The sequence below is a fragment of the Chelmon rostratus genome, chromosome 13 (assembly GCF_017976325.1).
Source record: "Chelmon rostratus isolate fCheRos1 chromosome 13, fCheRos1.pri, whole genome shotgun sequence".
NCBI classification, from domain to species: Eukaryota; Metazoa; Chordata; class Actinopteri; order Chaetodontiformes; family Chaetodontidae; genus Chelmon; species Chelmon rostratus.
The window spans coordinates 26102781-26126688 of record NC_055670.1 but is presented as its reverse complement, the minus strand read 5'-3'; the positions used below and the strand labels follow the sequence as shown (position 1 = coordinate 26126688).

General features: G+C 45.1%; 1 protein-coding gene across 1 annotated transcript in view; it reads right to left on the bottom strand.

The window, feature by feature from the left end:
- The window catches only part of LOC121616391 (titin-like), a 210465-nt gene that overhangs the window by 47029 nt on the left and 139528 nt on the right, over positions 1-23908 (bottom strand). Inside the window, exons 170-209 of the mRNA XM_041951134.1 lie at positions 23015-23329; positions 21823-22046; positions 21436-21586; positions 21074-21355; positions 20671-20973; positions 19935-20240; positions 19330-19611; positions 18639-18826; positions 17961-18072; positions 17653-17791; positions 17126-17289; positions 16886-17037; positions 16576-16732; positions 16130-16411; positions 15676-15975; positions 15126-15419; positions 12780-14784; positions 11960-12647; positions 11575-11839; positions 11083-11409; positions 10664-10948; positions 10250-10549; positions 9832-10134; positions 9411-9686; positions 8971-9270; positions 8569-8871; positions 7909-8208; positions 7531-7818; positions 7133-7435; positions 6441-6743; positions 6016-6321; positions 5260-5547; positions 4427-4717; positions 3692-3979; positions 2981-3568; positions 2117-2221; positions 1830-2027; positions 1444-1740; positions 585-1172; positions 69-371 (exon numbers count right to left, since the gene is read on the bottom strand). Of these exons, the coding sequence (XP_041807068.1) occupies positions 69-371; positions 585-1172; positions 1444-1740; positions 1830-2027; positions 2117-2221; positions 2981-3568; positions 3692-3979; positions 4427-4717; positions 5260-5547; positions 6016-6321; positions 6441-6743; positions 7133-7435; positions 7531-7818; positions 7909-8208; positions 8569-8871; positions 8971-9270; positions 9411-9686; positions 9832-10134; positions 10250-10549; positions 10664-10948; positions 11083-11409; positions 11575-11839; positions 11960-12647; positions 12780-14784; positions 15126-15419; positions 15676-15975; positions 16130-16411; positions 16576-16732; positions 16886-17037; positions 17126-17289; positions 17653-17791; positions 17961-18072; positions 18639-18826; positions 19330-19611; positions 19935-20240; positions 20671-20973; positions 21074-21355; positions 21436-21586; positions 21823-22046; positions 23015-23329 (13149 nt within the window). The remainder of the gene's footprint in view (positions 1-68; positions 372-584; positions 1173-1443; positions 1741-1829; positions 2028-2116; positions 2222-2980; positions 3569-3691; positions 3980-4426; positions 4718-5259; positions 5548-6015; positions 6322-6440; positions 6744-7132; positions 7436-7530; positions 7819-7908; positions 8209-8568; positions 8872-8970; positions 9271-9410; positions 9687-9831; positions 10135-10249; positions 10550-10663; positions 10949-11082; positions 11410-11574; positions 11840-11959; positions 12648-12779; positions 14785-15125; positions 15420-15675; positions 15976-16129; positions 16412-16575; positions 16733-16885; positions 17038-17125; positions 17290-17652; positions 17792-17960; positions 18073-18638; positions 18827-19329; positions 19612-19934; positions 20241-20670; positions 20974-21073; positions 21356-21435; positions 21587-21822; positions 22047-23014; positions 23330-23908) is intronic.

The window sequence follows — 23908 nt, the reverse complement described above, 5'->3', positions numbered from 1 at the left end:
TGACTTTTCTGCATATGCAACTTTCGTCTTTTAAGAAGTATTTCAGAATTAAGTTTGGTTTTACTTACAAACAATGTCCTTGGTCATTACAGGATGTGATGGCTCACTTGGCTCCCCAAATCCAGCCTTGTTCTCAGCAGTGACTCTAAACTCATACTCTACTCCTTCGGTCAGGCCTTGCACCTTAAAGCGCAGGTCAGGGACTGTCCTCTTACAGGCTCTTACCCATCTCATTCCTCTCCTCTCTTTCCGCTCAACACAATATCCTCTGATGTCACTTCCTCCATCCTGTGCTGGTCTCTTCCATGAAATGGTGACAGCGTTCCGACTGACATTATCAATCTCTGGGGTTGAGGGTGGACCTGGTGGGCCTGGGGAAACAAACATGCAAAAAAAGTTTGGTCAGTTATACCTTGAATTCTTAGGTTCAAAGGTTTTGTTTTTCATTAAAAGGAAATTTAATATCAAATCCTCCACCTAACTGGATTTCTTGAATGCTCTGAGTATCTGGAATTTTAATTATTTTAATTTCTTTTTTTTTAATATCATACAAATTCTATGAACTAGAGACCATATAAACTTACGGAAACTGTCAACCATTTTGACTGGACCAGACTGGCTTGAGTCTCCAGTGCCATACTGGTTCACAGCAGACACTCTAAAGATGTATTCGTTGCCCTTGATCAGTTTACTGGCCACATATCTGCAGTCCATGACATTTTCAGCTAGCTTGGTCCACTGTAGGCGGCTGGTCTCTCTCTTCTCAAGGATATAGGACTTGATAGAGCAGCCCCCATCCTCCTCCGGTGGAAGCCAGGTCAGAGTACACTTCTCAGCTGAAATGTTACTGGCTTCAATGGGGCCTGGAGGCCCGGGCACGTCCAGCACCTTCACCTTTACATGTTCTTCCTTAATACCAAAGGGGTTACTGGCGGTGATGGTATATTCTCCTGTGTTCTTCCGGCTTGCATACTTGATAGCCAGAGTGGAGGAGGTGGGAGTGCTAGTGACAGTGATGACGTCAGAGCTCTTGAACTCACGGCCTCCCTTTGACCAGACTGAAGTGGGTGGAGGTTTGCCCAAAATCTTGGAGGCTGAGATCACAATAGTGTCTCCTGCCCTAACTGATACACCGTCCTTCATGTCTGGGTCAATGGTAATTGTCGGGGGCTCTGCAGAGAGGAGGAAAGAAGATGGTGTTACAATGTTATAATAAATATAACATTGCAGAGAGGAGGAAGGAAGATGGTGTTAGAATGTTATAATATATATATATATATATATATATATATATATATATAACCTCATTAATTAAAAGTCACGACAGTATGACGTCAAAGACCTGATATTTGTAAAACTAAAATAAAAAAATTTCAAGGGCCCGCATTCACCCTGATGTTTTTACTGCTAAAACAACCCAAGTTAGTTTGCTACTCAGCTTACCGTACTCATCCTTGCAGGTCAGAAGCTCAGTTGGCTCTGAAGGAACACTAATAGCCCCAGCAGCATTCTTGGCCCTGATCCTGAACTGATACTGAGATCCCTCTGTCAGGTCACTGACAGTGAAGGCACATGCCTGGATGTTAACATGATTGGCCTTCATCCAGGCCTTGCCGCCAGCCTCCAGCTTCTCCACCATGTAGCCAGTCAGCTTGTGGCCGCCATCATATTTTGGAGCTGTCCAAATCAGAGTGACTGTGCTCCTGGTGACATTAATCACTTCAGGCTTGCCAGGAGGATCTAACAGAACACAAAACAAATACATTAGGACATACAGAAAACACAAAACACATTTGGTCTTCACATTAGGGAAAAAGCAGTTAACTCACCAATAGGATCCAGAGCGACCACGGCCTCAGTGACCCTGCTTGCCTTTCCGAGGCCGGCCATGTTCATGGCCATCACCCTGAACTCATACTCCAATCCCTCTATCAGGCCAGTGACTCTGCACTCCTTCACTCTCAGAGGTGTTTTAGTGGCCCGTTTCCACATTAGACTGTTCCTCTCCTTAAACTCCACATGATATCCTAGAGAGAACACAAAATCAGTTGGTCTTGATGATTGGTGTTTATTATTTGCCCATAATTAACTTCTGATATCTATCACACTCTGTTACCTGTAATTGGGGAACCACCAGTGTCCTTTGGATCAGCCCAAGTCAAGATGGCCGACTCGTGGCGGATGCTCACAATTTCCGGAGGGGCAGGTGCCTCGGGCACATCTGGAGGAAGGAAGGATGGAAGGATTCGGAAAGAAGGTTAGACATGAAAAGGCATTCGATAAACCGCAGTGACTTGTGAAAATTTTTACATGGCCATGAAGCACAGTTACTGTTCTTCCATGTGTAACACACAAAAAACAAATTCCTCAAAAGCTCATCTAACATATGTATTTGAATCCGTTTTTTTAAAAAAACATCTCTTCTGTATTTCACAGGTTGGGTCCCTATTTAAGAAAGACTGATAAATGATCATAAATACTGAATAAAACTACCTTGTATCCAAGCCTACTCTATTTTTGAATTGATCTTCTATCTATCATTTTCACAAGGCTGCAGTTTATAATTTTAAAACGGATTCTGTAAAACAATATTAACATCATCTGGTCTCACCAGCACACAATTTTCCCACAAGCAACAGGGAAGAGATAATTTCATTAATTCAAGAACTTTTCTGCAAATTAGCATGTCAGCATCATGAAAACGACTGAAAGAGTAACATCTGTAGAGTGAAGTAAATGACAGGGAGAGAATTATTTGATTTCTTTTGAAAATGGAAGAAAAAAATTTACCCAACTGATTTCTGTGGTTTAATGAATTTAAGATTTGAGATGCAAGAGCTGACTAGATGACACATATGTTTTTTCAGTAAATAATATCACAGTTTAACACTTAAAAGGTCAAACACACTGACTAACAACAGACAGCCAATAAAAGACACATGACTGCCTGAGGCCAAAATGTATTTTAAGTGATACTCACTGAAGGGATGCTGGGCGATGACTGGGTCAGACCTCAGATACTCTCCCACCCCATACTTGTTCTCAGCGAACACTCTGAAAATGTACTCTATTCCATCGTGGAGCCTGATCACCCTCATGGTGGTCTTCTGAATGGCTGATGCTACTGTAGCCCACTTGTTGTCCGTGGTCCTCCTCTTCTCCACAATGTAGTTGGACACCTCAGCGCCACCATCATCACTGGGCGGCCCCCACTCCAAGGTGATGCCATCAGCGGTGATCTCATCAAACTTAATGGGTCCGGTGCAGATGCCAGGCTTGCCGACCACCTTCAGCTGGAATTTGCAGTCCTTGGAGCCAGCACTGTTTCTGACGTTGATGGTATATGTGTCGGCATCTCCTCTCTGGCAGTCTCTGACCAGCAGAGTGGTGACACCCTGAGATGCCTCCACGCACATCCGGCCAGTGTCTCCAAGCATCACGTCGCCTTTCTTCCAGGTGGCGGTGGGGTAGGGCATTCCAGTGATGGGGATGTTGATACGTGTGGTGCTGCCCTCCTTCACCACATAGCAGCCGTCATGCAGACCACTCAAGTTGCAGTCAGGCAGCACTGAAATCCAAAGGAATTTGCTTATCATAAAATAGTTGGAAACAATAATTTTATGTTGTAGCAAAACAAACAACTAAAACTAAAAAGAGCTGTCATGATGGCTGAGTCAGGCTGACTTCTTACCAAACTGGTCCTTGGCAATGACAGTGAGCTCAGTGGGTGGTCCCTCGCCGGACTCGTTGAGCGCCTTAACTCTGAAGGAATACTCCTTCCCTTCAGTCAGCTCACCGATGGTGTGTGAGATGTTCTTTCCCTTCATGATCTGCTTCCACTTCTCTTCACCTTCACTCTGCTCCAGGATATAACCAGTAACATGGCTTCCACCATCACTGATGGGCTTCTTCCAGCACAGGGTGATTGAGTCCTTGGTGGTCTTCTGGGCTTTAAAGTCTGTGACTGGACCTGGTTGCTCTGAAGGGGGGTGGGGGGCAGCAGAGGAGTTAAAATTGAGCATGTGTTAGTGTTAAACAAGAAGTGTTTAATGTAGATGGGGCTGTAGGTTTGGATACAAGTTCCACTTCATTCAATCTAAGGTTTGAATTTAAGGCATAGCTTTTTCTGACTTTGATATGCATGATATCTTGGTCTTGGCTTTTATTCTCGGCCATTAATCTCAGGTCCAATTCTATTGATTGGATTGTTGTGCTTTTTTTGGTCACATTGCAGTCAGGGCAGTAGCTACAATTTTATTTAGTTAACATTCTATAATCAAAACCAGAAATATGTTTTTTATATAATGTGATTATTCCACTAGTTTGAAACTATCACAAAGTTTGCTACTTATAGGAAACATGAATATTGTAAACGAATAAAGAAAGGATTCAGATTTAGAAAACAGCAACAATCATTTGTAGGTACCTGAGGCTCGGACACTGCCGGGGGTCTCACAGCCCTCTCCAATGCCATAGGCGTTTTCAGCCAGCACTCTGAAGCAGTAGGCCTGTCCTGCCTCCAGGTTGGTGATCCTGAAGGAGGTTTTGGGGCACTCTGCCGACACACAGGTCCAGGCTTTTCTCTCAGCCAGACGTTTCTCTACAACATAGCTCTTGACTGGGCTGCCACCATCAATCAGTGGGGCATCCCAGGTGATGCAGGCATGGCTTCTGGAGGTTTCCTTCACGATCAGATTCACAGGCGGTCCAGGAGAATCTGAGGGGGCGCAGAAGCAGTACCTCTGGTTTAGAGCTTTTGATAACTGAACTGAGACATATCTCAGGTCGTAGATGCACGTAATGGCAGTGAATATATCTTGGCACAATTCTTTATCTGATACTTGTGGGTGAAAAAGATTCCCAAGATCAGCCATTTTTTTCTAGCTTACTGGTACGACCTAGAAGTCTGTCATAAGCCACTTCCTGTCTTAACAACAATATTCTTAAAAAATAACATTTTACTACCTTTTATATCATCTAATACTGCCTTTCATTGTTCAAGGAAACACAGTTCAGTGATTTGTAGCTGAAAAGACATCTGGACAGCAAGGTTGAAAACTGAGTTTTTAGACATGTTTACATATAACCATTGTTTTAACAGCTGTATTTCAGTGTGTTGCAGGTTCATAAAAGGACCTGCCCTGCACTGAGCTATATTAATGGAAAAAAAATGACTTTTCAACCAAATTTAGCAAGATTTTAACCACCTAGATTTCTTTCCAACATACCAAATCCATGTTGACTGATATTGTTTCTTACCGAGGACCTTGACCACAATGGTGTAGCTCTTTGAGCCGCTGCTGTTCTCTAGTGACAGGACATATTTTCCGGCGTCATATCTGTTTATGTCTTCAATCAACAGTAGGGTATCCCACTCCGATGTCTTGATCAGCAGGCCCTGCCTCTCCTTAAGGTTGGCATCCACCTTTGTCCATGTCACCTTCGGTGCCGGGCGTCCTCTTAATGGGACATATAGCCTCATGGTGACTCCAGCTCGAAGAACCAAAGCCTTTCTTAGGTCAGCATCCAGCTCAGCTTCTGGAGCGACTGAAGGATGGATGAAAGACCAGTTTTTAATATGAACTTAGCTGAACTAGCTAGCACATAGTTTGCATAAATTAATGAGGAACACCAAGAATGTTGGTTATTATTGAGAACACATGTTGTTTATGCACAGAAAATTTGCTGGCTGAAATGAGTCATGATACACAATGAAATATCTTGATATGATATGATATTACTGCATGTGAGGTAATGCGTGACGCCTGTTGTCGCTAATTTGCATCATACCTAAATATGTGCTACAGACAAATTAACAAACTCCTCTTAATTTTGGATCCATTTGAAAGCAAAAACACAAAGAATTAATTTTTAATATAATTCTAAATTAATTTAGGCGTCAAGGGGTTAACATGATTAATTCAGTGATATAATAGGGAAAATACTTGATTCAGACAAGGTTATTTGACAAAATTAAGTGGTATAATAAAAAGCTACGAAATGGTCAGAACATACTTAGAATGTCTTTGGCCATGTGGTTTCCAGGGACTTCACTGGGCTCGCTGTAGCCAATCTTGTTGACAGCGGTTACTCTGAACTGGTACTCTGTGTTGTCCATCAGGCCTGTGATTAGGAATTTGGTGGCCTGGAGCTTTTTAGGGACATTGCACTTGGTCCAGTCCTCAGCTTCAGCTCGCTTACACTCCACCAGGTAGCCGATGATCTCACAACCACCATCGTACGCTGGTTTGGTCCAGCTAAGGCTGATGGAGCTCTTGGTGGAGTCCACCACCTTGGGGAAGGCAGGTGGTCCGGGAGGATCTGGAGAATTACAGTGACACATTTCTTACTTTCACATTTCTCAAAAAAAAAAAATCCATACATAATTCAATAATGATAAAGTTGAAATTAAAGTAACATCACAGTAAGATGAAACTTACAGACAGGGTCAACAGCCAGTGCAGCATTGGATGCATCGCTGGGTTTGCCCAAACCGGCCTTGTTCATGGCAATAACTCTAAACTCATACTCAGAGCCCTCAGTCAGCTGAGTGGCTTTGATGGTCCTGTCGATGACCGGCCGGCGGTTGACCTTAGCCCAGGTCAGCTCAGTGGCCTCACGTTTCTCTACCATGTAGCCCAGGATGGTGGCCTTGCCGTCGTTGGCCGGGGCCTTCCAGCTCACTGTCATAGAATCCTTAGTAATGTTGGTGATGACGGGTGGCTCACATGGACCAGGAACATCTGGAGGAAGAGAAATTAGTGAGTTAGGAGTGACTGAACACAGAAAAATTAAATTACTAAAAACAGGGTTGATGAATGACTAACACAGTGGCCTGGTCCCATAACATTTTAAATGCTCCCACTATAATGTTGCATGATAAATGAAGCAAAGAGTAATAACCAATAAACATGTTAATGAAATCATGCCTTTTTTTGATCATATCCTATCAAAATTTAAGTCTAAATGCATTTCTACTGTTTTAGTCATTAAGATTTTTCTAGCCATGACCAAGTGACTAAGACCTGGCACGTATTTGCAGGAGACATGCAGAGGAAATTTAATTACTTATCCAATCGTCACTGAAGGAAGTGCAGCTTAGGGAACTTCAGCTATAGTGGTCTGAACCTACCGTAAGGGTTCTTGACCATGACAGGGTCAGTCATGGTGGGGTCTCCCACACCATACTGGTTCTCAGCACTGACTCTGAACTGGTACTCATGTCCTTCAATGAGTTTCTCCACTGAACAGTCGGTGTTGTGTCCATGGATATTGGAGGTGACCAGCGCCCAGTTTGCCCTGCTGGTCTCACGCTTTTCTATGATGTAGTTGGTGATTTCTGAGCCACCATCTGCACGTGGGGGCTCCCAACGAACCTTAACACGGTCTGCAAACACCTTAGCAATTTTCACAGATGCTGGGGGGCCTGGTTTGTCTGCAGGGAAAACAGTGGGAGGTTAGCATCTTTGCAAACATAAAATGCTTGCATAGAGAAGACACTACAATAAAATAATTTTAAATCCAACTTACCGAGCACCTTGACCTTGATGGTGGCGTACTTGCTGCCATTGATATTCTCAGCGGTGATAGTGTAGTCTCCAGACTCCTTTCTGGTGACAGAGTAGAGCTCTAGCAGGTGGATATGTTTCTTCTGGACCATCTTCATGCCCTCAGCGAGAACCAGAGGCACTCCGTCTCTCTTCCAGCTCACCTTGGGCAGTGGCTTTCCGAACACCTCAGCATCCAGGAAGATGTTCTCTCCAGCTTTCACCACGATCAGGTTCTTCATGTTGACACCCAGGTCCACACGAGGAGGAACTGCACGAGAGAAGAAGAGTGAATACATATCCTTTCTGTGTCCTAATTGAATTTGTAAGTGATAGTTGTCCATGCTGTGTGGAGCTGTACCATTCTCTGCAATGACAGCAATAGGGTCGGACAGCTCAGATGGCAAGCTGATGTTGATGGCAGTCTTAGCAATGACTCTAAACTGGTACTGTTGGCCCTCCTCCAAGCCGGTCACCACATAACTCTCCGTCTGGATGTTCATGCAGTTGGCATTGCAGCGTGTCCACTTCTCCTCTGGAAGCTTTGTGTACTCCATGTAGTAGCCAATCAGCTTGCTGCCACCGTCATGCTTGGGGCGGCTCCAGACCAATGAGACAGAGTTTTTGGTCACATCCATGGGCTCAGGTTTGCCTGGTGAGTCTGGATTGAAACAAAGAGTTGTAGACTCACTTATGCCACAAGGGAGAAGGTTGAGTGAACAAGAGGGTTAACCTGGTTGGTGTCACTTGCCTGAAAACTATATTTTCATGGAGCATTATGGTTTGAAGCTGACCATTCAAATAAAAGCTTAAAAGCAAAAACTTAAGCAAAGGTGTGTGCGTGTAACTTGATATGATTTACAATGTATTTTCTTTCTCTTAATCTCACATAACAATTTTGTTGTTAAACACTCATTTGAAAGTTGAATCCGTAAATTTGTTGTCCTGCTTTTCTTTAGCTTGACTTTCTTTAACAAAACAAATAAATCATGTCATAATCAAATGAAGGACATTTTCGTACCAACAGCAGTCCTGGCGGTGATGAAGTCAGTCTGTTTGCAGGGTTTGCCCTGTCCAGCCTGGTTGAGTGCCGACACCCTAAAGGTGTATTCCAGACCGTCAATTAGGCCAGTGCAGGTGTACTGTGTGGCTTTGACCATGGACTCATTGGCCTTCACCCACAGAAGGCTGTTCCTTTCCTTCTTTTCAATGCAATATCCTGTGATGGGGCTGCCACCATCACTGCTGGGACGCTCCCATGAGAGGATGACAAAGTCCTTGTTAACCTTGTTGATCTGTAGGTTTCTGGGCTCGCTGGGAGGATCTTTGGAAAAAAAACAAAACAATTAGTAGTTAGTGTCATAGTTGTAATATTAGTTACCAGTAATGTCGCTAAAAATGTTGTGTTTTGGCTCAGACTCACCAAATGGATATCTGGCGATCATCTTCTCAGAGTATATGGGCTCAGAGATGCCGAATCTGTTCTCAGCACGAACTCGGAAGCCATACTCTTTGCCAGGTGTCAGTTTGGTCATTCTAAAGCTGGTTTTGGTGCAGGATGTGGACACAGTGATCCAGTCGCCCTGGCTGATGTCACACCTCTCTACAATATAGTTAGTGATGTTGCTGCCACCATCCTCCTGTGGGGAGTTCCAAAGCAGTGTGCAGGCATCAATATCCAGTTCAGTGATCTCTAGAGGAGCTTCAGGCGGTCCAGGGATATCTGTAGAGACACAGACAATGAGTCATTAATGATTGTGATGACACACCTCATCAATGATTTGTTATTCATCATGCACACATCATCTGTCTCTTTTCAGTTTAGAAACAGTAGTTTTAACAGCATATGTTGATGAAACTGACCCATGACGATGATTCTGAGGATCTGGTTGATCTTGCCGGTGCTGTTCTCAGCCGACAGGCTATAATAACCACTGTCCTTTCTTGTCACGTTCTTGATGATAAGCGTACATGTTGTCAGCGTCTTTACAACGGACAGGCGGTCAGAGGTCAGCACGTCCTCACTGCCCTGCTTCCATTTGCAGAAGGGAGCAGGTTTACCTGCCACAATGGCCTCAACCACCATCTTGGATCCAGCTCTGACTGTCACAATGTCAGGCATGATGACCTTAGGAGCCACTGGGAAGGAAGAAGAAACACTAAAAGTTACTTCTGAAATTAATGAGATGATTTTAATTTCTATTCAACGGGGAATATTTACTTTGAGTCATAAATACAGTCTGTTTCTATAGCATGAGGTAGACCTTTAGGCCAGTCTACTCACTGAGCTGCTCTTTGACCTCAAACACGCCCTCTGCTTCTCGGGCCAGGCTGACTCCCACTGAGTTCCTGGCTGCCACCCTGAACTTGTACTTCTTTCCTTCCTTCAGACCAACCACCACAATAGTCAGGTCTTTGACCACAGAATAAGGTGTCCACTTGTCCTCAGGTGCAACCTCCTCCTGGTAGTCCACCACATAACCATTGATCTTGGCTCCTCCATCTCTGAGTGGCTTCAGCCAGCCCAGTGTGGCGCTATTCTTGGTGATCTCCAACACATCCATCTTCTTTGGAGGGTCCGGCTCACCTGAATGCAACAAACAGCAGGCATTAGGAGGACTAACAAATGAAAAAACAACAGAGGCAGAGCAACAGAAGGGTTGGCATTCTAAACTTCATTACATAGTGGTCGTGACACTCACTGATGGGATCAACAGCCAGGTAAGACTTGGGTGAGTCCTGAGGAACTCCAATGCCATACTTGTTGCAGGCCATGACTCTGAAGTAGTACTCAACACCAGGTGTCATGTTGGTCACTTTAAAGCTGGTCTTCTTCAGGTCCTCTGTGCACTTGTTCCAGGTCTTTCTATCCACCTCACGTTTCTCCACAATGTAGTTGAGGATTTGGCTACCACCGTCATTCTCAGGTGGCAGCCAGGACAGCTGAGCCGTTGTTTTGGTGATGTCGGTTGCCTCTAGGCCACCAACGGGACCAGGAGTGTCTGCAAAGGACAATGTAGAAATCACTTTGATTGTACAGATTCCTTACTAGTGGAAAAATGTTGCAACTTTTTTAAAAAGCAAGTGCTGTAAAAATTAATCTCTCTGTTTCTCACCAAGGACTTTGACACGGACGAACACTGCTTTCTCTCCCGCTGTGTTGGACAGAGTCAGCGAGTATTTGCCAGAATCCTCTCTGGTGCTCTCAGGGATGACCAGGAATGACATGGTGTCAACCTGGTCCACATGGCCTCGGCGGATCACATTGTCCACCCCAAGGCGCTTCCAGGTAACCTTGGGGGCAGGCCTTCCTCTGATCACAGCAAAAAGTCTTATTGGACAGCCGGCCCTGACAGCCAGACCTTTCCTCAGACTGGCATCTAGGTCGATCTCTGGAGCCTCTGTAACCAATGAAAAATATTAATGTTCAGGTCATTTGAGTATTGGTAACATTTCTTATTACTATGACCTTGTGTAATACAATGGATTCATGAAGGTACAGCAGCTGTTGGTTTTAGTAGCTGTTCATTCTTACCCAGGATTTCCTTGGGGGAGACTGCCTCCTTTAAGTAGGCATGGCGTCCCCAGCCCACTTGGTTTTGGGCAGACACCTTGAATTCATATTCCTGCTTCTCATCCAGCTGGCCGATGGTGAACTCAGTGAGCACCAATGGGCCATGGGTGTCGATTCTCTTCCAGCCCTCTGTGGGCTTCTCAGGGTCTGCCTCGCTTTTCAGCCTCATGTCAAGGCTGTAGCCGATGATGGGGGCACCGCCATCGTAAACAGGTTTAGACCAGGACAGGGTGATTGAGGTCTTCGTACTGTCACCCACCTTCAGGCCTGCAGGGGGGCCAGGGGGCTCTGCAGGTAGAGACAGTAAAACAAAGTTAAAAAAAAAAAAAAACACCAGAAGAGACAGGGAACAGATCTTTCAAGACCATCTCTGATATCTTAAGCTTAACGTGTTCTCTGACCTGACCACAAATCTGAAGAAAATACAGCAAAATACAGCAAATGCATACTCACCGATGGGATCTTTGGCTGCAACAGGTCTACAGGGTTTGCTGGGCTCTCCCAGGCCAACCTCGTTCTCAGCTTTCACCCTGAACTGGTACTCATGATTGGGAATGAGGTTGGTGACTTTCAATCGTCTCTCAGAGATGGGACTCTTGGTGCATGGCACCCAGCGCACCGCTCTCTTCTCTTTCCTCTCCAGTATGTAGCCAGTGATCGACTTTCCACCATCATTTTCAGGAGGAGCCCAGACAACTGTCATCTCATCTTTACTCACCTGGATCACAAAAATATTAAGAGTTGTTTTTACAACTAGACTCTAAACTGATTCTAGGTGAGCAATATTACATACATGTGAGTCAATCTTATGAAAGACTTATGAAAGTCTTTTACTTACCTTGGTGATCTCAGGGGCATCAGGGGGTCCTGGTTTGTTAAACTGAGTCTTGACAGTGACAGGTTTGCTCTCCATGGCAGGGCCAGTTCCCATCTTGTTCTCAGCCCTCACTCTGAAGATGTACTCGTTGCCCTCCACCAGACGTGTGACGTTGCAGTATGGTGTGACAACAGAGGCTGAATATGTCGACCAGACCATCCTCCTGGTCTCGCATTTTTCTAAGATGTAGCTGTCCACCTCACAACCTCCATCATCCTCGGGAGCATCCCACACCACTCTGCACTTGTCGGCTCCAATACCAGTAATCCTGAGGTTCCTCACTGGGCCGGGGACATCCAGGACATTAACGTTGGCATATGCCGTGAATGTGCCAGCTGAGTTGGTGGCACTGATGATATACTTTCCAGTGTCACTGCGTCTGGACTTGGTCAGAAGGAACTTAGAGTGGTCAGGGCCAGTCTCATAGCTGATCCTGGGGTTGTCTCCAACAGCCTTGTCTTTAACCCATTTGACCTCAGGCTGGGGCTTTCCTCTCAGGCCAGCCTCTATTCTGACTGATTCTCCGACCTTCACTGTCAAAACTCCGGCCAGCTTCAGGTCAATGACAGGCTTTTGGATCTCCTCCTTCACCAGAATATCAGCAAGTTTCACCCAAGCACTCTCCCCTCCTTCATTGACGGTCTGCACCCTAGATAACAAATGAAAAGAATTTTTATTTAAAAGTAATTCACATTTGATTGGGTATTGGTCAAAGAACACCATTTCTGGAGAAGAAAACACACTGCAAAACTAACAGCATGACCTGAGCGCAGTAGCCTACCTGAATGTGTATGTCTGGTTTTCTAGGCATTTGTCAGCCAGGAAGAAGGTGTCGGTGAAAGTACCAGTGGTGAGTTTCTGCCAGTCCTCTGCATCTTTGGCTTTGCACTCCAGGTTGTAGGACAGGTTGGGGCTGCCACCATCATAGTCAGGCTTCCTCCATCTCAGATAGACATGGTTCTTACCAATGTCAGTGGCTCTGAAGTTCTCAGGCTCACCAGGTTTCTCAATGGGGTCAATGGCCAGCAGAGGGGTCTTGGTCTCCACAGAGGGTCCTGGTCCCATCTTGTTCACAGCACAGACACGGAACAGGTACTCATGGCCCTCCATTAGCTTTGCCTTGATCTTGCGATTGGTGCAGTTGGAGGAGATCATGGACCACATGCTAATGCTAGGCTCACGGCACTCCACGATGTAGTTGGTGATCTCAGATCCACCGTTATCCTTAGGGGCCTCCCAGTTGACCATGCAGGAGTCCTTGGTGGCATAGGTTATGTGCAGATTCTGGCAGTGGCTGGGTCTGTCTAGCACATTGACTGTGATGGGGCAAGAGGCCTCGCCACCCTCATTTGAAGCTTTCAGGATGTATTTGCCATGGTCAGCTCTTGTGGCCTCTTTGATCTTCAGGTGGACAACAGGGAAGTTCTGAATGATGGTGACACGTTTGTTGTTCTCCAAAACTGTCTCCTCCTTTGACCAAAGCACTTCAGGGTCAGGGCGGGCTTTGATGTAGCCGATGATGTTGATGTTGTGACCAACACGCACCGTGACACGCTCGCGGCAGGTGGCCTCCATCTCAATCTCTGGAGGGATGAGGATATCCTGAGCAGTGATGGACTCTGGGATTTCTCTTGACTCTCCATCTCCAATCATGTTTGAGGCATGGACTCTGAATCTGTAGGTCACACCCTCCTCCAGACCCTTCACCCTGTAGGCACACTGCTTGATGAAGTCGTCCAGGTTCACTTTTTTCCATTCTTCAGTATCAGCCTTCTTCATTTCCACAGTATAGCCTAAGATGGGGCTGCCTCCGTCTTTAGAGGGTTTGGTCCACACCAAGTCAGCAGTAGTTTTGCTGTAATCCTTAACTTTTGGATTGATAGGGTGGCTGGGGACAGTGATGGGCCTGCAGGGCTTGCAGGGGTCAGAGATTGGAGATGGGCCACTGTAGCCAGCAATATTCTCAGCAAACACTCTGAACTCATACTCACTGCCCTCAAACAGACCCAGGACTCTGTACCTCAGGTCCTTGCAGGGTGTCTTGTTGACACGGATCCATTTTCCTCCTTTGTGTCTGCGTTCAATGATGTAGCCAGTGATCTGGCTGCCACCATCAGTCAGTGGCATTGTCCAGCTGACTGTAACAGCATCCTCTGAGATGTCAGAGGTCTGTGGCTTACCAGGCTGGCTGGGTGGCATGAAGGTGTGCTCAGCAACAGTGGGCTTGCTCTCTAGAGGAGCGCCAATACCCATCTTGTTCTCAGCGCGGATGCGAACCACATACTCCACTCCCTTCTGCAGACGGGTGATATTGAGCTTGGTGGCAAGACTGCCAGAGCTCACACCTCCCCAGGTCTCCTTGTTTGACTCTCTTTTCTCCACAATATAGTTGGTGATAGGGCTACCACCATCGTCCTTGGGAGGGCGCCATTCAATCATCATAGAGTCTGGTGTGACCTCCAGGATGTTGGCAGGTCCAATGGGAGCAGCGGGAACGTCCAGAACAGTGACATTCAGGGCTACTGTCTTGGTTCCAGCTGGATTGGATACAGTGAGCAGGTAGGTGCCAGTGTGGTTCCTGGTGCACTCATTAATGCTGAGCACAGTGGAGAAGTTGTCAGTGTCGATCTTGATGTTGCCTTGGCTCGTGATCTCCTCTCCTTCAATAGACCACTTGGCAGTGGGAATGGGGATTCCCCTCATGATAGCTGGCAGCCTGATGGTGGTGCCAGCCTTTACAATGATGCCTTCAGTGAGCTTAACATCCACCTCGACAATTGGCGGCACTGTGAACATACAGGGAAAGGAGGTTACCCTGTGCTGCTAAAGTCGTGGTATTCAGTGAAACTGATATAACCAATATTAACTTACCAATAGTTCACCAGTTAAAGGTACATCTATGACATTTCTTAGCTTCAAGCACCAACAGTAAGTGCATCGGCTAATACCAAATACAATTCAAGGCACATCAGTTTGCTGATGTGGGCTATAATGATCTACATCTGCTGATGAGGATGCTACAAAAATGATTGTTAAAATTCAACTGAGAATAAAAATTGTATGAGATGCACTATAAAAGATATACTGTAGGTGATGTAGAGTGTTGGAGTTTTGTCTTGTATCTCACCCAGTGTCTCCTGGCAGAGAATAGGAACAGTGGTGTCAGGTCTGCTGAGGCCAATGGCATTCTCAGCCCTCACTCTGAAGCGGTATGTCTTTCCTTCCTCCAGGCCAGTAACATGACTTTCAGGGATGCTGACGGTCTTCCACTCATCCCACTCTTTCTCTCCCTCTTCCTGATATTCCACCAGGAAGCCTGTGATCTCACTTCCCCCATTGCGGTCGGGCCAGTTCCAGACCAACCACACCTCAGTCTTGTCTACGTCTTGGTGGTGCAGGTCTTTGGGAGGACCAGGAGGGACTGTAGGAATGGAAGAAGAGACATTTAGATTTGAACTGGTGAGTTTGAGCACTCACATCATAGACTCAACTTTGCTTGGCCCCACATCCAATTACGTGTACTAAAAAGCCCATTTTGTTCATTGCACCCATTTGAAATTATGTAGTACATTTCAAAATGTTTAGCATGTGAGTAAACTGAACTCTCAGCACAACAGAATACACATTATATAATAATAGTAATCCGCTGATCAAGTTTTCCCTTTGCTGTTACTCACAGAGTGGGTTCATTGCCTTAATGGCCTTCGGCGTCTCGACATATTCGCTGCGGCCATACTGGTTCTCAGCAGCAACTCTGAATACGTAGGATGTGCCCTCCATCAGGTGCTTTAGCATCATGCTGCGCTTCTTGGATGTGGAACACACAGGGACCCACTGAGTGGATGCAGTGTCTTTCTTCTCCACCACAAAGTTGGTGATCCGAGCACCACCATTGTCCTCTGGGTCCTTCCACGACAGGTAGGCAGAGTCACTCCTGATGTCAGACACTCGGAGATGCTGGATGGGACCAGGTTTGTCTGAAGAAAACATATGAGGAGCATCACAAAACTGTTTGACATTTCATTAGTACAAGGTACATAATGGAATTAACTTAATACATTCAGATCAAATATATACACAAGCACTGAATCACTCATTAATTAAATTTAAAAACCTTTGTCCAGTTCTTACCAAGTACCAGAACAGTGCAGGTGGCAGTCTTGGACCCGGCTGGGTTCTCCACAGTTAGGGTGTAGTCTCCACAGTCACCACGGTTACAGAACCTCATCTCCAGCTTCGTGCCTGCCTGGTTGGTCTCAATGTCAGCCCTGGTGGGCACTTCAGCTTCGTTCTTCTTCCAGGTGACAGAGGGGAATGGGACACCTTTGATGGTGGCCATCAGAGTGATGTGAGTGCCAGCCATGGCCTTCACCTCGCGGGTCATTCCAGCATCCAGAATCAGCTCTGGGGGCTCTGAGGGGGCGACAAGTGCGTAGAAGAAGTACAAGAGGCATTAACAGTTAGTGACAACTACTGGTAATTAACACTGTAATATCACATTTAATGTACAGAGTACCTCTTAAATCAGAGTCACAAAGTGATTCAGATAATGTTGAACTACTGAAATGACAACTCACCAAGTCTGTCCTGCACTCTGATTGGCTGCTTCAGGTTTGTCGGATCTGACTCTCCAGCAGCATTGACAGCCATGACTCTGAAGCGGTACAGGGCACCATCATCCAGGTTGATCACCTTAAACTTGGTCTCCTGGCAGGAGTCTGGAGTCTGGTTCACCTGCGGAAAGGAGAGTCAAGAGTTCCATATTAAATTTTACTTTAAGATTTAGTGATTTTAAGAAGATGAAGTGTGAGGGTCATGGGGTCATTAAAAGCAAAAGGGTAAATCCTCTGGGGAGAAAATGTCATGGTAAGTGGACAACTGTCTCACCTTGTACCACTCCTCCTCTCCAGCCTTCTGGAATTCCAACAGGTATCCAAAGATCTTTCCTCTGCCGGTGTCTGTGGGCGGCTTCCAGGACAGAGTCACCGACTCCTTGGTAAAGTCAATGACCTGGAAGTTCACTGGTGGACCAGGTTTCACTGTGACAAAGAAGAGGGAGAAATTCTTATAGTGTGTGGACACAGTAATAGCAATAAAATGAAATTATGCAGTAAGAGGAGAATTTACCAATGGGATCTTTGGCAAAGACGGGTTTGGATGGTGGGCTTGGGTCTCCGGCTCCCACTTCATTCTCAGCGCTGACTCTGAACTCGTACTCACAACCTTGCAGCAGCTCCATCACCCAGTACTCCACCTTCGGATGGATTCTCTCTGTGTTGCAGCGAACCCATCTGGAAGCAGAAACATCAATAGCTAACTTATTAGCCACTAAGATCACTTGCTGATACAACACTCTTACTTGCAGGCATACCCAGGAGCTGGTGATCAGGTTGCAAATTGTTTGATGTTTCAGACAACTTTTTCTAAGTTGCAGTGTTTGTGGCTTCAATGGTGGTTTATTTCTAAATTAAGTCAACAAAGTCAAACTTAAGGAACTGACTTTTCCTAAAACTGTCTGTTTGCCAGCTTCAAAGCTTGTTGATCTCATTATTGTAGATATTGAAGTTGTAATGCGGACACAGAGAGACTTAAACTGGGAACAAATCTTCACCCTCCAAACTGCAGAAGTTTTTAGTGCTGTGTGCATTGTGTACCTGTTGGCCATGGTCTCCTTCCTCTCTACGATGTAGCCTGTGATTGGTTTTCCTCCGTCGGCAGGTGGCTCCCAGCTGATCAGGGCGGAGTCGTGGTAAACTTCCTTCACTGTGGGCTGTTTAGGAGCTTCAGGCACCTCTGCAATGGAAACAAATATAGTTCCACTAATCAGATACTGCCGGGGGTGTCAGCTTTACTCTCTGGTGCTTGTTTTAACAGTTCCAGAATGGATTCCTGTGCAGATTATGTGTCGTTCTCTGTTTGAACATCTCTGAATGCTTCGTGTTGTAGGTCTGTTAGCACTTACTGAAGATGTCTCTAGCCTTGGTCTCTGCAGACAGCAGGGGGTCGCTGATGCCATAAATATTCTGAGCCATGATCCTGATGATGTACTCACGCCCCTCGATCAGCTTCGGCACCTGATGGAAAAAGCAGGAGTCGGTTACTGATTGTTAAGTTTTTGATTGTGTGTTGAAGACCTCAATGCTCTTTCGGTTGGAGCACTGAGCATCAAATCATGTACTGAAAACAACATCATTTTAGACTGAACTGTATGTAAGTTCTTGTGTGGCTGCTTGTGTTTGGACAACATTTAAATTTGAACACTTTGTTAAATGAAAAAAAGGTTTTAAAATTGAGGTACTAAAAAAATTATGATTTAACAAGTTTCAGGACTGATACAAAACAATAAGAATGCAATCACTCACTGTCCATGTCTGTATTGTAGTTTACTTTGTTGTCTGTTTGTGTGAGACTGCATCAAACTTAAACCAGTGTCCATTGGATTTTTACTCATTTTATACCTTAAATTGGCATCTGGAACATTATTTATATATTCATGGTTAATGAGTCTTTCGTCTTGTCGTTTTCTTGTTGGTGAAGCCTTTAAGTTCTGCATAATAGTGAATTACTTAACTCTGCCCACCTTCCAACAAAATGTCTACATTTACTTTCCCTCTGAGCATTTCAGCACTGATCTGCCCACCTTGCAGGTGGTCCTGGTGCAGGACGAGGTGACAGGCATCCACAGGTCTCTGTTGGTGTCTCTCTTCTCAATGATGTAGTTGGAGACGGCGCAGCCTCCATCATCCAGAGGAGGGTTCCAGGAGATCACCATGTAGTTCCTGTAGACCTCGTTGAACACCACCGGGCCTTCTGGAGGCTGTGGACGGTCTGACAGGAGGAAGCATTCATACAGGTGACTCTATTGGTTTTTGTAATACTAAATTTAATACATAATTTTTTGTTCATCTGTTTTTTTACATTTATATTTTTATTGGGTTTTTAATTTTTGGAAAAAAAATGAATATGGTACAGAGTAGTGATACTACTGTCCATCATTTGAACTTGTACTTCAAGTCATACACAAACCAGCCAAGCACTCTTCTTTCCTTGTCAGGTTTCCCAACAATTATATCCTTAATTTCTAATGTAAATCTTGTTTGTTCTTTGTTTCCTACCAAGCTTTTATCTCTGTATCCTTTATCTTGCTTTATAATTGGGTCTGAGCTGTGACACATAGAAATATCTGTTAAAGACATTCCCCCTTAGGCTTCTGGGAACTGAGAATCTGTAGATTTCGTTCTTTGAATACAAAATCTTCAGTAATGAGCTTTGAAACACTAAAACCTACACAAAAACAATTTGCTGTCAGTTATAGTGGAACAGCAACTCACCAACCACGGTGATGGTGCAGATTCCTGTGCGAGCTCCGGCGGCATTCTCCACACTGACGCAGTAGCGGCCACTGTGGTCTCTCTTGGCCTTGCTGATGTTGAGGCTGAGGTGGCGGGCGGTGCTGTGGAGGCTGATCTCTTCGTCAGCCTTCAGCTCCTCGTCATTCTTTGTCCAAGTGATAGCTGGGGCTGGCTTGCCGCTGTAGCGCCCCGACAGTGTGCAGGTGTCTCCCACCTTCACCATCATCTTGTCCCTGAAGTCCAGGTCCAGAGCAGGTGGTTCTAAGCGGAGAGGTGGGGGACATCAATTTGTAATTAATCTTAAAAAGTTTCAACATTTTTTTACACCTGCTCCATATTAATATATATATATATATATGTTTTGCTTTTGATAGACATTATAGGATTTGTCCTACAGTAAAAAACACATTAATTCACATAAATTTACAACTTTTTAAGACCACCTAGAGAAGCACACGGTCATAAAATGCATCCAAAAGCTAAGAGAAAGCTAATTTACTCCCCTCAGTATTCAGAGTTAACCTGACTCCAAAGCACAGGGGCTAGTCTCTGAACTCTTGATTTATGTTGTTGTCATCACTCACCGAGTTCATCCTTGCACTGGACAGGTTTGGTGGCGAAGGACGACTTGCCCTGTCCCACCTGGTTCACGGCGGAGACTCTGAACTCATGGCTCGAGCCGTCCTTCAGCCCTGTCAGTGTGAATATCCTGTCCATCAGCTTGGTCTCTCCACCTACTCGTGTGAAGGTGTCCCGGCCGATCATGCGAGACTCGAGGACGTACTCTGTCACCTCAGCGCCGCCGTCGTACTTGGGCGGTCTCCAGGCAACAGAGATGGAATCCTTGGTAACAGCAGTGATGATCAGGTCCTCTGGACGCTCTGGGACGGCTGAAGGAGACACAAACACAAATGTACAGTATATTAAAGGGCATTTCCTGTGTGATCGTAGTTTTAGCTCTTTTCTTTTATTCAACTACTGTTTCACATTACAACTGATGGCTTCAAAAGACGAAGAGCATATTAAACAAATGCTTTGGTAATGTGGTATTTTGTAGATCTAATAGGTTCAGATAGTTTTATAGAAAAGGATGTGATATTTCCATCTAAATTAGTTAATTTAAGGAAAAAAGGAATAATAGGAAATGTTTGAAGAAATTATTCTGATAGGGTTTAGTTGACAGATGAAATTCTACTTACTGGAAATTATAAGACAGTTACTCCGTCCATACAGTACTTATACAGTACAATAATGTCAAATAAGAGACATTTTCACAGCTCTTTACTGACTGTATGTTGATATGATATGTTTCAGGCTTACAGATGGGGTCCTTGATGAGAACCATCTTGTCTGTTTCAATGAAAGGTCCCATGCCAATGATGTTCTCGGCTGCGATCCTGAAGAAGTAGCCCTTGCCATCGATGAGTCCCTGCACCACGGCGTTGTTCCTCGTCACTGTGTAGGACACGGACGTCCAGCCCATGCGGTCGGACTCCCTCTTCTCGATAATGTAGTTGGTGATCGCCGAACCGCCATCATCCTCTGGGGAGTACCAGGTCAGTTTGCAGGAGTCGTTGGTCAGATTCTCGCCAGCGAAGGGAAGACCGACTGGTCCGGGAACGTCTGGGTAGAGGAGGGAAGGGACAGAAAGCTGGGTTAGACAGTTCCAGTAACCTTTGATGGTTTTAAGGATTCCTCAATCATTCTAGTGAAGCTTACTCACCCAGGACCTCGACGATGACTGCCTTTTTCCTCTCTCCTCCCTCGTTCTTGGCGCTCAGTGTGTAGATGCCCTGATGTTGGCGTCTGCAGTTCTTGATGACCAGTGAATTGGAGATGCCAGTTGTCTCCACCACGGCCTCTTTGGGCACCTCGGCGTCGTCTCGGCACCAGTTGATCTGCGGGGCGGGTTTACCGGACACGTAGGCAATGATGCGGATGGTGGCACCGGCGTGGACTACGATCTTCTCCTTCACGGAGGCATCCAGGTCCATCTCAGGAGGAACTGGAGGAGAAGTGATCATTTAGTCAATAAAATGTTCATCAGAAAAACACTTCCTGCTCTTAGGAGGATCAGACTCTTACTTGTTCTGTCTTTGACCTCAATCAGTTCAGACACGAGTCCCGGATCTCCCACTCCGGCAATGTTTACAGCTCGGACTCTGAAGCGGTATAGACCGCCTTCCTTCAGACCGGCCACCACAAACTTGGTTCCTCTGATCTCTGTGTCCTTCGCCTGGAGAGAAACGAGAAGAAAACCGACAACACTCAAGAGCTTTGCTACAAAGCTACTTAACAAGAAAACACAAACTGAAGACTGAAACAGGTGTCATGAAGTTTCACAAGGTTAAACTGAGTCATTTTATATATTATTTTTACATTTAAACTCTGCACAGTGAAGCTCAAACATCTCAGTAAAGGAATGAGGGACTGAAAGCTGCTGACAGTGTGGGTAAGATATTGAGTTTTTACCTTCTCCCAGTTCTCCTCGCTCTCTGGCTCCTTCTCCTCCTCAGCAACGCTCAGCAGCAGCATCCTTTGAGCCTTCTTCTCCTCCTCCTCCTTGTTCACCTCCTTGAACTCCACAATGTAGCCTGTGACCTTTGACCCTCCGTCCACCAGAGGAGGGATCCACTCCAGCTCCACCGTTGATTTCGTCCAGTCGGTCACCTTCGGAGTTGGCGGCCCGGGAGGCTCTGATCACACACACACAGATAATAACTGTAAGTTTTCACAGCAGACTCACTGAATCATAGTCGAAGGCAAATTTGAGACGCTTAGAGGATCATGTTTCAAGACTACTGAAAGTTTAGCAGTTTGGCCAAAAAACCTTACCATAAGGCCCATTTCCTGGAATTCTACCTGAGCTTTTAGTGACATCTTGTGGCCAGATGGAGTTTGACAACTAAGCAAACTCCATTATCAATAAAGGCCACAAAATGTACTTTGTGCTAAGAAATGTTTTGCAAAATGTGTGCTTTATTTCTGACAGGTGATGAAGGTGACGAGCATCATTAGAAGTTGGTTTTATCTTCTTTTGGCTATGACAGAAACAGGTTACAGGAGATTTACTTATATTTCTGACACAAGGTGTATCATTTATCTATTCGCACACTAATCGGCCGAGTAACCGGAGCTTCTGTGTGACTGAATAAGTGAAATAACTGAAAGTACAATATTTCAGTTGTGCAAGAAAAGTAAAAGCTTCATAATTTATGATTAAATCCAATCAGTTCTTTACACTGAACAACTAATTCAGGCAATATTATCATTTAATTATAATTTTTTCATTTCATGTTATTATTTTATTCCTTATTTTTCTATTCCCATTTTCTTTCATAAGTTGTAGTTATATAAGTTTATATTTTATTCTTTAGTTTATAATAATTCGTTTTTTTTCTCTATGTCTATCATTATTTATTCATGAGCCTGATAAAATGCAGAGTATATAGTATAGTATCATATCAGTGCTGTGGTTTATTTTTTCTGGTCCTAATTTAGTCACTCAACACAATCTGACACAAACTGATAACGACTGGTCAGATGTCCCCTTAGTGACACATTAACCTGATTGGCTGGTCTGGAGACTTTGAACTCTCTCTGAAATTAAGGGTAAAGGTATTTCAGCTAACTGAGCCACAGACTGAAAACATCTGTTTCTTACTGATGGGGTCTCTGCAGAGGATGGGGTCAGAGGGCAGGCTGGGCAGACCGCAGCCAGCGGCATTGACAGCGATGATCCTGAACTGGTACATGGCGCCCTCCAGCAGGCCGGTGACATCCCAGTTGTTGCCCAGAGGCAGCGCTCGGATCGGCTCGCGGGTGACGCGGGTCCAGCGCTTCCCAGTGGTCTCCTTCTTCTCAATGAAGTAGCCGGTGATGGAGGAGCCGCCGTCGTATTTGGGCTCGTCCCAGTTGACGGTCATGGACTCCAGACAGATGTCCGTTACAGTCGGTTTCTCACACTGACCGGGAACGGCTGCAAGAGGACAGGACAGTGATCAATAATCAATCCCCCAGCTGTAGGAGTTAGAGAGTGATGTCTTACTAATAATCTTCATAGTAGAGTAACAGTGGGCCTTACGGGGTTAATATTTACTCAATATCAAACATATGAACTTGAACCTTTTGGGAAACAAAGAAACATTTGAAAAAGGGAAAACTGAGGCAGATGTGATGGAAAAATGAATCAAAGAAACTTTCCTGGACATGTGGACACTTTTATGATTTACTCTTAATGACTGAACTTGCAATATGTAAAACTGTTTAGAAAACATAACAACGAACAGAGTAGGCTCGTTTTAAATCAATAAAATGTGCTTTAATCACTATTTTGTGTCACTTGATTGAATGCTTTAGTAAGCTGTAGTGTTCCGCTTCGCGTCGGGCTTCTACGTTATCCCGTCGGGTCCCATAGGAACCTGCTCACTAAACATTATCCTTCACATAAGAAAGGGTGAAATACATATAATAAAGTGGATTATGGCCTTAAATGTAACTGTAATAAGTTTTGTTGTTCTAGTATTTAAACTGAAGACAGCTGGCAGGTAGACTGATC